The 12,546-nt window shown below is 46.4% G+C and overlaps 1 protein-coding gene across 1 annotated transcript; it reads left to right on the top strand.

Annotated features, from left to right (window-relative positions):
• The first annotated feature begins 504 nt into the window (after positions 1 to 504).
• Positions 505 to 11,043, top strand: LOC310964563 (major facilitator superfamily domain-containing protein 6-like). The gene is made up of 7 exons (XM_083937740.1): positions 505 to 720; positions 1,739 to 3,281; positions 5,641 to 5,738; positions 7,712 to 7,873; positions 7,958 to 8,056; positions 8,309 to 8,643; positions 9,669 to 11,043. The coding sequence occupies exons 2-7, from the start codon at positions 1,741 to 1,743 to the stop codon at positions 9,858 to 9,860; spliced, it is 2,427 nt and encodes an 808-aa protein (XP_083793866.1). The 5' UTR covers positions 505 to 720; positions 1,739 to 1,740; the 3' UTR covers positions 9,861 to 11,043.
• Positions 11,044 to 12,546: the final 1,503 nt, after the last annotated feature.

Below are 12,546 nucleotides of genomic sequence, written 5' to 3'. Positions count from 1 at the left end.
GTACAATTTTGAGGTACTTGTACTTTACTTTTATACTTTTACTCCACTACATTTATTTGGTAACTTCAGTTTCTAGTTACTTTAATTCAATTCAGTTTTATTTACAGTGCCAAATCATAACAAAGGTCATCTCTGGACACTTTGCAGAGCAGGTATAGACCTCACTTTACAGATTCAGATTATTAAAACACACTATTATCAAATGAAATAACATATATGGTCATATTGCACGTACACAGCAGTGTATGAAGTAAAGAAACCAGCTGCAACATCAATATAATAATGTAACATTCTGCACAATGAGAATTAATGAGTATTGTTGACCTTTTGTACTCATGTGGAGCTTGATTGTGCTGTCACTGCTTCTCCTGAGCTCCCAGTGCTTCTCCCACCTGCTTGACTGAATTCTACCACAACAAAGGCTTTTGTTTTGGAGGCGTGGGCCGGATGTGACGTGTTATTGTGTCGGGACAGGTGGGAGCTCCGGTTTGACGAGCCGCCGCCGCCGCCGCCGCCGCCGCTGTTGTTCTCTGTTCAAAGGGAAAAACACTTTGAATTCACCTGGAAATGAGAAAGTGACTCTTCCCGCTGGTGTCACACTTTATCCGCTGAAGGGAAATCATATTTATTTGTGTTTTTGTGAGAAAAATGTCCGAAAAAGAGCAGAAAAAGGAGCGAAACTGCGGCGTCATAGTTTAATGGGAGCGGTGACCTGAGCAGGTAACACACACACACACACACACACACACGTCTTATCATTAAATGTGCATTTTTATTCTTCATATCTTATCTTTAAAGAGTTTATTTCATTGTTACCAAAGCGCCCGACGTCAGAGTCATCCCTGCGCTTTCCTTGTGTTTTTTTGTTTTAATTAGTGACGTCATTAGAGGTAATTTACGTCATTTTCTATATTTAAATGTGATGATATAAGTAACAAGAAATGATATAAGCTGGCTTTGTTTAGGATAGCACTTACTTCCGCATAGGACACTCAGTGACAGCCCCAGACGGGCGGACGGGTTTCAAACGGGGGTTCGCGGATCTCGAGCGGTCGTCTCAGGCTAACCCAACCGGATGTGACTTTTCTGATGTTTCTTTAGCTGAAAAGTGGATCTGATGCTATAATCCAGACACACTCCTGGCTCTCCAACACATTTGAATAACTCATATATAAATATATGTAAACAAACAACAAAGACTTGATTTAAAAGCACAACATCAGCTCCGTCCGACCTTTGTGGCATGTGTTCAAACTCAAAAAGAGAGAATTTGCAGTTGTGTCAATGCATTTCTAAAGGTTAAAAACGTGTTTGCTCAGTGAAAAAGAGGAGATAAACATGTTAAACCATTATTTAAAAAGTCCCTGCAGCTATTTTCTAATAAGTCTGATGTGATCTGCAAATTCCATCTTCCCTTTTTTAGTCGTTTTCATGGTAAACTCCCCTCTAACACCCCGTAATCACACTTCTTTTGTTATTAGTACAACAAAGAAGCATTCAATGAAAGTCTGCATATGTTCCTCTACAGAGAGATCCATTCATAAAAGTATATGCAGTGGGATTCATGCGTAGAGAGAAGTTAGGGGTAGCATCACTTGTCTTTTTTAAATACAGATGTAATGCTTTATCTACAGTAGGACCCCGTTGTCATGGCCGCCGTCAGCAGGCCGACTCCGTCCAGCATCACTTGGTGGTTGAGCGTCGGTGCTGCTCTCACCCTCATTTCCTTATCTTCCAGATATGCCAGCTGACGACAAGGTTGCCATCCTGACGGACGACGAGGAGGAGCAGAAGAGGAAGTATGTGTTGGCCGAGCCGTTCAACACGCTGTCGAGGGAGGAGCTGGAGGGTGTTTCTGCATCGGTCCCAACACCCCCACCCAGCTCGGACACGCCGCCCGAGGAGCCGGCACCCTTACAGCCCGACTCCATAGACTGCTGCGAGAGGATGTGCCTCCGCATCAACAGCCACCTCCTCATCTCCAAAGTCTTCTACTTCTTCTTTTACGCCGCCTACGGCTCGCTGCACCCTCTGCTGGCTGTGTACTACAAGCAGCTCGGCATGTCGGCCAGCCGCAGCGGGCTCCTCGTCGGCATCCGTTACTTCATCGAGTTCTGCAGCGCCCCCTTCTGGGGAGTGGTGGCGGACCGTTTCCAGAAAGGGAAGGTTTTGCTGCTGTTTTCCGTTCTGTGCTGGTTGGTGTTCAACTGCGGCATCGGCTTTGTCAAACCGGCTGAGATGAAGTGTGAGGAGAGAGGTGCGGATGTTTCTTCGACCGTGGCGCCCTCAACGACGACTTTCCCGCACGGCAACTTCACGCCGTCGAGCAACTCCACGCCGCCGAGCAACTCCACCAACAGCACCAGAAGTCGGCGGAGCTTTCTGGACCTCCCCGGGCTCCCTGAGATCCTGAGCTCTTTTTCGAGGGTGCTTCTCAGGCACGAGCGAAGCATATCAGACCTCAACGCCACCTCAGCTCCTTTCAACACCACCCACCTCATGCCAAACACCACCTTCCCCACCACAACCGCCACCTCCCCTGCTCCGACCGAAGCCAAGGAGTACCAGATAATCTACAACAAGGACCAGGTGGAGAACATCTTCCTTATCATCCTGCTCGTCATCATCGTGGGCGAGTTCTTCAGCGCTCCCGCCGTCACCCTCGTGGACACCGTCACCCTGCAGTACCTCGGCAAGGCTCGGGACCGTTACGGCCTGCAGAGGATGTGGGGCTCGCTGGGCTGGGGTCTGGCCATGCTGCTGGTGGGCATCTGGATCGACCACACACACATCTCCGTGGTGATCGACGGCCTGGGCTGCATCGTGCCCGACTTCCGCCTGCACAACTACCAGATCGCCTTTATTGTCTTCGGTGTGCTGATGGGCGTGGCTTTTGTCGTTGCCACTCAGTTTTACTTTGAAAAAGGTGACAACTATCAGCAGGAGCTTCCAGAGAGGGTGGTGGAGGACGCAGGGATCCCGAGAGCGTCATCGGAGTCCAGCCCCTCGGACCAGACTCCCACCAGCCCCGAAGCGGCTCAGGAGTTCCACTACAGCGATCTGCTGAAGCTCTTCTGCAGCGTGCGCTACGGCTCCGTCCTCTTCGTCGCCTGGTTCATGGGCTTCGGCTACGGCTTCGTCTTCAGCTTCCTGTACTGGCACTTGGAGGACCTGAAGGGGACCACCACGCTGTTCGGGGTGTGCTCCGTCCTCAGCCATATCTCCGAGCTCGCCGCCTACTTCACCAGCCACAAGTTCATCGAGCTGGTCGGACACATTAGGTGAGACATACACACACCTGGGAGGGTAACTTACCTGTAAATATATATATATACACACACACACACACACACATATACCTCCAGCAATCATTTTCTTTCATTATTTTAACATTTAAATACACATTTAGCTGATTTTTTGTGTAGAAATAATGTTTCAAACATGCACGGATGTTTGCAAAACTCTCTTGAAGATCCTGACTTTTTCTTTTATAACTTTTATTCTCTTTAAAGTAAAAAAAATACAAGAACCCCATTAAACCAGCTGGAGTTAGATTTTATTTCCAGTCGATGCTGTAAATCATTAGTGACTTCCTCGTCGTCTGTGGCCATATCTCCCTCCAGTCAGTCATAAACTGTGGACAGTAAATAAAGATGTGTTTGTGCTTCAGACTGAGCAGGTGACACACTCCCCCCTGCAGCAGCAGCAGCAGTGTGTGTGTGTTTATGTTTGTGTGTGTTTGAGACAAAGCTGTCATTGATGCTCGGGGGTTTCTGCTGGTGAGTTCGGGGTCGGACCTCACGGGCAGCAGGGACATTTGAGAGCGTGGTGTTAGATTCCCACTGCATGGAAAACACACAGCGTCTCTGCTGGTGACTCTGAAATAACTCCTGAGGCAACAGGAGGTGGGGTTCAGTGTTCAGGATTATTATTCATTACTCACCTAATACACCTGCCCTGCTGCTGCTGCTGCTGCTGTTACCACTGCTGTTGCCGCTGCTGCTGCTGCTGTTACTGCTGCTGCTGCTTCTGCTGTTACTGTTACTGCTGCTGCTGCTGCTGCTGTTACTGCTGCTGCTGCTGTTACTGCTGCTGTTACTGCTGCTGCTGCTGCTGCTGCTGCTGCTACTGCTGCTGCTGCTGTTACTGCTGCTGCTGCTGCTGCTGTTACCACTGCTGTTGCTGCTGCTGCTGGTGCTGGTGCTGCTGCTGCTGCTGCTGCTGCTGCTATTAATCACAAACTAACAGTCTTTATTGATACGGTAGTGGAACGTCTGATTGAGTTTATCTGGTAATATCTCACAGCCCCTCAGATTTATGCTGCAGCCACCCGTGGGGGTCACCCGTGGGGGTCACCCGTGGGGGTCATCCGTGGGGGTCACCCGTGGGGGTCCAGAGTTCATCCTTTTTAATGACTTTCTTCATCAGTCACTGATTTAAATCATACTTTTGCAAATTCAAGATTGTGTTTCCTTTGACGTTGACTTCTTCTGCAGCTGCTTTTGTTTACAGAGCATTAAACCGAAATAAATCGCTCTCTTAACGAGAAAGCTGCAGCTCTGAGTTCAGCTAAGAGAGTCCCTCACATGATCTTTGATAAAACCAGCTCCTATTTTTTTTTTTCACGCTTCAGTTTTTAGAGAAAGAGATGTTTTCTCTATTATGAGTTTGAGAGGTGCTGGTGGCAGAGTCAGGCTAGCTGTTTCCAGTCTTTATGCTATGCTAAGCTAAGCTAATTGGCTTTAAAGCTTCATATTTAACTGTACGGACACAAGAGTGGTTTCAATCTTCTCCAATTTAATTAAATTCAATACACACACACACACACACACACACACACACACACACACACGCACACACAGGTAAAGGTATTTGCGGTGTTCAGCACTGTTCTAGCTTTAACTCATCAAACTTTCTGCAAGAAAATATTCAGCTTGTACTTTAAATACAAACATATTTGAGAAGTTTACTCATCAAAACATATTAAAGCAAAGGTATTTTCCATCTAATAATGAAACCATACTCTACTCTTTGATGGAAACCAGAGAATAGGGACAAAAGTAACACCATTAAAACTGAGACGACTGTGTTTTACTGCTGTCTCAGGTTCATCTCACACACACTCACACACTCCTCAGAGGATGTGACACTCTGCTGCAAACACACTTCCTGCTGCACTGGAGAGTCGGAGCAGAAACAGCGTCTCGATGGGAGGACCACGGGCTGCGTGTGTCCGAAAGCCTCTGGTTGCAAAGGCTCATTTTAAAGGTTTCAGTGAGACGTGGGTTTGATCCGTCTGTACGCTCAGCATGAGCAAACACTGAGGTCCTCCTGTCTGCTGATGACGACCATTTTGAGGGTGTGTCACGTTCAGATCCGTTTGCTTTGTTAGTCCTGGTGAGAGGGCAAATAAGAAGAGTGATAAAGAACCCTTTCCATTGTTTTTCACTTCTGAGGAAACAAAATCAGTATTTCTAAGACATTTCCTACACTCAAAGCCAAACAATAGAGTAGATCCTAACAACGTTTGGGTTTTTATTTGCACACGTCACCTCAGCTGATGATAAGCCCTAAAAAAACCCTGCACTTTTAACAGTTTGTGTATATTTACAACTTGTCCCCCCATCTTTTCCCTCTCAGGGTGCTGTACATCGGCCTGGCCTGCAACACAGCTCGCTACCTGTACATCTCCTACCTGAAGAACGCCTGGACCGTCCTGCCAATGGAGGTCCTTCAAGGTAACCTCTCTCAGTCTGCAGGAAAGGTGTGGACGCTAGGACCCTGGGTGCAGGACAGGAAGTGGCTGTGTGTCGAACAGGAAGCTTATCAGACGGCGTTTTTCCTCCCACAGCCGACAGTTCAGCCTATTTTACTATCAACAGTCATTTCCAATAACACCAGGGTGTCTGCCAGCATCACCTGACACGACCTCGAACGCCTCACAGAGGCCTTCAGGGTACTTTCACTCCCTATCAGAGTCAACACTGACACATACTGTAGTATTAGAGTGAGTGTGACTTACTAACGTCCACCGTGCATCATGAATGAAAGCTCATTTATAACTGCAGAGCGTTTTCTTCAGGATCCAAATGATGAACTAATAACAAACATTACAGGAACTGTAGTTTCACAGCTCCTTTTATAGGAAATCAAAGTAAAATAAGGTTTAAAGAGGAAACATTAAGTTGATCTGGTGCATAAATGACCAGAGTTCACGCAGAAACGATCCAACTAGTGCAACACAAAACAGTGATGCTCAGATCTCACACTCTGTCGTTCATCAGTGAATATTTAATATAATGAAAACGAATCATCTGGGCTTATTTGAGTGTTTTCACTCTGTGATGAAGAGATCAGCAGGTGCCGTGAGAGGTGGTGTGTTTGGGAAAACGCCTCACAGAACAAACATTCAGTCGTTTTGCTCCCACTTCTCCGCCTGTGGTGACTCTTCCATTTCATTTTTCTAACATCATCACACAGAAAACATCAGGAAGAGAGAGGTTACGTGTGTGTGGGGCTGTTTACCTTGTGATCAGCTGCAGCTTCCAGACAGGAAGTTGCCAAAATAAAAGTGCACATTTCAACAGAGGCATACACACTTGTTACATTTTGCACAGTAAAGAAATCCTACAGCCTCATAAATAGTGGATTTTCATGCCAGGTATTCATTCATTCATCTTCAACCGCTTATCCCAGGGTCGGGGTCACGGGGGGCTGGAGCCGATCCCAGCTGACATCGGGCGTGAGGCGGGGTCCACCCTGGACAGGACGCCAGTCTATCACAGGACACATAGAGACGAGCAGAGACAGACAACCATTATCAATATGAATATTTATGAGTGTAAATTCATTAAAAAGTGACCAAGATGTGAACTGAGCTGGAAAATAAGCGTCGCTCTCTGCTGGACAAACTGTGTCATGAAGAAATATATATTATATGATATTTTTCTCTAATGCAATTTCTTTTGAATTATCCGCTGTTGATTTATCTGTAAAAAGATCAAATAACAACCAACAAATAATGTAATTAAAACTAGATTAGACCTACCGTATTTTCCGCACTATAAGGCGCACCTACAATGAATGTCTTATTTTGAAACTTTTGTCATATATAAGGCACACCACATTATCAGGCGCACCTTCAATGAACGTCTTATTTTGAAACTTTTTTCATATATAAGGTGCACCACATTATAAGGAGCATAGAACAGACGCTACAGTGGAGGCTGGGGTTACGTTCTGCATCCATTAGATGGAGCTGCACTAAAGGGAACGTCAACAAAACAGTCAGGGGAGGTCGTCTTGTTGCTTCCTCCACTTCAGCACCATTGATCTTACTCCAGTGTCAATGCACACATTTTACTTTTAAAAAGATGGAGGTCGTCCGTGCACAGCTCCCCGGTTCACCTGTTTACAGAGACACAACCTGTAAACTCTACGTACTTGTGTTTAAAAGATTACAATTATCAGTGAGACATTTTTAATTTAAACAAATCCCTTGAAGAGACTAAAACCAACAATATGCATCTTACCAACATGTATTGTGTGTTTGTGTTCTGTTCCACAGAGCAGTGTTTTCCAAAATGGTGAAACCTATGAAATGGCCAAACAGCTGCTTCGCTGTACGTCCGTAACTGCGTTTCCCTCTGTGACACTGTGAGTGACATTCTCCTCCAGCTGTGACCCACGTCTGTCCCTGTGTGTCCTCCAGGTGTGACCCACGCCTCAGTTTGGGCAGCCTGTATCTCCTTCTTGAGTGCGGCGGTCCCCCCGGCCCTGAGGACGTCGGCGCAGGGCATCCTGCAGGGCCTCCACCTGGGCCTGGGCCGCGGCTGTGGAGCCATGGTGGGAGGAGTGTTTGTCAACTACTTTGGTACGACACACAGGCTGAAATTCTCCGGTGTCAGGGTCCGGTAAGATCGAGACACTTACGGTTTTCCTCCCCTTTGGTTTGCAGGTGCTGCGGAGACCTTCAGAGGAATCGGCATGGCCTCCCTCGTCATCCTCCTCATCTTCGCCTTCATCCAGTGTCTGACTGGAGAGACTGAGGGGAAAGGTGGGAAAGACACACAAGTGCTCCTTCCTCCAGCTCTCAGTCCATGTAGCATCCAGAGTTAGCATTTTACCTCTGTTTCTTTTCATCTTCACACAGATTTATCTTGTGTTTGTCGAACTCAGTGCTCAGTTTGTTCTCCTTTATGAGCGGCGCGACTAAAACCAATGTTGTTGTCTGATCACAGCTGCTTTACTTTCCTTGTTTTTCGTCCGTAATGTTTGTAACAATTCCTCTCACCTCATATTCTCTCAGAGGACAAAATGCTGGCTGAGAACATCCCGGTTCCCTCCAGCCCGGTTCCCATAGCCACCATCGACCTGGTACAGAGCCACGCCGCTGCTGTGGGCGGCCCCGCCACTCCTGTGGGTAGCCCCACCGATGCGGGTAGCCCCGCTCCGGCTCGCCAGGTCGCTGCGTTGCCCGTCAAGAAGACCAAACACCAGGAGGAGCAGGAGGACGCGAGCAGGCCGGCCTGGGTGCTCTCCGGAGCCCCCTGGGTCACCATCGCCTTCGCCATCGTCCAGATCAAAGAGATGATGAACATGAGGAAAAGCAGCCAACCACCGACAGAGACTGAGCCGCTGCAGGTGAACAGATCTCAGTTAAAACATGCTCGCATCACTTCAGTTAGGTAGACTGATGGATTATGATGATGTATACTGTGCCGGGAATAGGTGCACAGTGGTGTGTACAGTGTTATGTGTACACAGCTGCAATTAACAAACAATAATGATGATGAAAAGATTTGTTGGGATGGTCAGTGGTGGAGGAAGTACTCAGATCCTTTACTAAGGTAAAAGCCCTCCTGCTACACTGTAAAAATGCTTTTTGAAAGTAAAGGTGGAGCTGGTTTCTCATCACTAACGATTCTTTTCATCAAGTATTAATTCATTAATTCAGTGTTCAGTGTTATTTGCAGTTGTGCACCAACTGGAAACTGACATTTGCTGGTGCAGCTGCAGCCACAGGGCTCATATTATAATAATAATAATAATATTAATACCACCCTCTTCCATCTGTTCCATCTGATAACAAAATGACTGTGTAGGAAACTGTATCTTTCCCTTTCACTAACCTGAGCTTTCTAACCCTTCCTCCTCTATCCGGCTGCCCACGCTCACACACACACACACTCTGAAGAGAGGTGAGACATTTTTTGCGTGCAAAGCTCGATGGAAATCTACTGTGTGTTGTGGGCGTCCATGGTTTCCTCTGTCTGTCTGTGCGTGTGTGTGTGTGTGTGTGTGTGTGTGTGTTGATGCATGTGGTGATTAGTGACTCATCCTTAGCTGCATAGTTTGTGGGCGTGTACATGCATGCATACGTGTTTGCGAACCTCCCACGCACCCGTGTCATGACGTTAAGTGAAGTGCATGCCTTAATTCTTCCCCCGGTGATGTCACCCCCCCCCCGACCCCACCCTCTGGCGGCCATATTGGAGGTCTGAAGATGGTCAAGTCAGATTAGTGCAGCAGATCGTTACTGTTGTGTTGATTAGCATGTCCGTTCAGCGAGCTCTTTCCTGTTTTTGGGGATAATTATTTGAATAAAAGATCCAAAAACACGTCGCTGCCTGTAAAGCGCCATCACTGTTTGCTCCTCTTGTTGCCAGGTACCTAATGAGCAGGCGTCGGCCGAGGTGGCGTCACACAGAAACCCGGGCGATGACGGCACAGACACGCCCACACAAGCAAACTGCACCCACCCAGCACCCACAGACTCTAACGAGGACAAAGAGCAAACACACCCATCCTCAGACAGAGGGAAGGAAAACCCAGCCTTCACAGCTGAAAACACACACTGACTGTCCACTCACACACACTTTAGAGCAACTTTAGAGCTTTGAAATGTGTTTTATTGCTGCAAAAATGTTCATCTCAACAAGTCGGCCCGTCTGGAGTCCAGTCTGAAAAGAGTCAGTATCTCAACAAAACACTGCACTTATAGAGATTCATTCTAACAATGAGCTGGGAATGAGGCAAGAATCTATTCTGTTACTATGGAAATGAGTTGTTAATGCATTTAAGACGTATACATGACTTGTTTTAATAGGTTGTTTCTGCAAAAGGGAAACTGGGTGGAGGGATTCTGTGTGCATGGTGGCGTTTTCCCCTCAGATCCAGCTGCGAGCACTATCTTTACCGCCCTGCACAGGTGGAGTGTGAAGGGAAATTGAGTTATTTATTTACCTAATTTACTTTATTTTTTTAAAATAATGAAATCTGATAAAACAGGGGTTTAATTCAGCAGTTAATGCGTTTAAATGAAGTGACAAATGAACTGAATTCATCAGTAACTGGAGTTATTTTTCCACGCAAATTACATTTTAAAGATTATTTAAACCAAAACACGACTTAGTTATAGTTTTTTGACACTGCAGGGAAATACCTGGACCAGTATGATCCTGAAACAGGTGTTAAATAGTTTTCTCTGAGGTTGTAAAAAGGGCTTTAGTTGAATCCTAAATGTATTTAATCATCGCTGCGCTTCTATCGCTGCAGAAAGTCGTCTGTGGCCTCCAGGGGTTGAAAAAGAACGGCGTTTTTGTATCCAACGCAGGTTCACGTGACGGGAAGAGAGGATTTGTGAAGTTGACCCAGATTTCGTCACTTCTTCCAAAACTCTTTTAATACTCTTATATTAAACTCTTATAAAGAACCGGAGGAGCGGTGATGAAGAAGTGCCTCTGTGAAACACACTCAGTCATCCTTAGTGTTCTGACTCAAGGAGCACGGAGCCCTTTGCTGTGAGTCCAATAGTTTTGTATTTGAAACTGCCAAACACCGACACGATACCTTTACTGTCTTTGTTTTCATCTTCATGCCAAACACTTACAGTATTCTGTGTTTCTCGTGTCGTCCGGAGGGAAACGGCAGCAGCTCGATGAAGAAATACGGTTCTTTTTTCTGTAAAAGCAATAACTGAAGGATGTCTTTTGCCCTTTAATACTGTATCTTAATCTCAAACATTATTAAATATTTATCTCACAAATAACAGCCAGAGTTTAAAATGACGACTCAAGGAGCTTTCACAGTGTTTGTCACATTCACACAGATGGCAGTGGACATCTAATTCAACCATTCACACCACATTTACACACAGACACACATTTCAGTGTCTTGCCCAAGGACACTTCGACATGTGGACCAGGGAAGGTGGGGTTCGAACCGCTAATCTCTCGAATGGAGGACGACCCACTCTACCACAGTGGCCCAGTTTAATGGCTGTGTGCGTACCAGTTTACAGCAAACGTCTGAAATACACACAAAAACAAAACCTTTGGAGTTTTCCAGGCAGTGTGTGAAAGGAGCCTCTTGGTGGCAGTAGTGCTCTGGGTGAAGGAGGGATTTATGAGTCTTAAATGGACTGAAGCAGTCAGTCTGTGTGTGTGTGTGTGTGTGTGTGGAGGGTTATTGAGGTCGTGGTGCGCCTGCTACTGATGGGTGTGTGTGGGCGGACAGTAATAGGCTTCCTCAAAAACTAGACTATGTGCTGTCGTAAAAAATAAACACATATATATATAAAAATAATGAAATGCGAAGCGTCTTGGCACGCTCAGCCTGTCTGAGATCCGTGGAGAAATTCCACCAGCCCCTCTGCTGTCGATGCTGTTGTTGTTGTTTTGTCTCGCTCTAATGAACGATACACAAACTGCAACACGTTTAAACTCCAAATGACACGACGGTGGAGACGACACGGCTCTTTGTTCTCTGACACAGCTTTGAAACTGCAGTGATGACCCACAGATGTTGCAGTCACAGTGGTGCGCGCGTCATCATTTCAGCGTCTTGCTCGTGGGCACTTTGGAAGGACACGTGGACAGTCGGGTGATTACTTGGCTGACTTCCATTAGAACAGTCTGTTCCTGGCTAATCAGCTGGAAAAATGTCAATAACACCAATAATTGTTCTTTCATTGTTTATAGATCATTTTCAGAGGTAAAGGAGGACTTTAAGTTTATTTCCCACCATTTCAGCTCATTAGCATCCTGTGTTTGTCTCTTAACGTGCTCCTCTGCTCTCTTGCACTTTCATTTCCTTTGACCCACTGCACCCAAAGTGACATTTGTTGTTTTCATCCACATCCTCCACACGCACCCGAGCACTAAAAGGATTCAAATCAGATGCTAATATCTCATAAAGGGCACGATGATTACCATCAGATTAAAAAGCACGGCTCTTATTCTAATTAACTCTCACTATCCACTGCCCGGATACAACCTGGAACTATTTTTAGCTTCTTTTCCTCTGTGCTGTGATGGAGAGGCGAGCCACGCGCCCGCAGGAGGGACTCGGCCGGATCTGTTGAGTCGAGGTGATGACGCTTCCTCCCTGGACTCTGCAGAGATCAGGGACACGGTCTGAGACGAGAGACGAGGTTCAGATCTCCTTAAAAGCACCGTGGGGATCTCTCCATCCTCTTATTAACTTCTGTTAATCACAGGAGGAAACGCTCTTCAACAATAGGTCAAATTTAAGCTCCTTCGTATT

This window comes from Echiichthys vipera (assembly GCF_963691815.1).
Source record: "Echiichthys vipera genome assembly, chromosome: 23".
Lineage (NCBI taxonomy): Eukaryota > Metazoa > Chordata > Actinopteri > Perciformes > Trachinidae > Echiichthys > Echiichthys vipera.
This window is presented reverse-complemented; position numbering and strand designations above follow the sequence as displayed.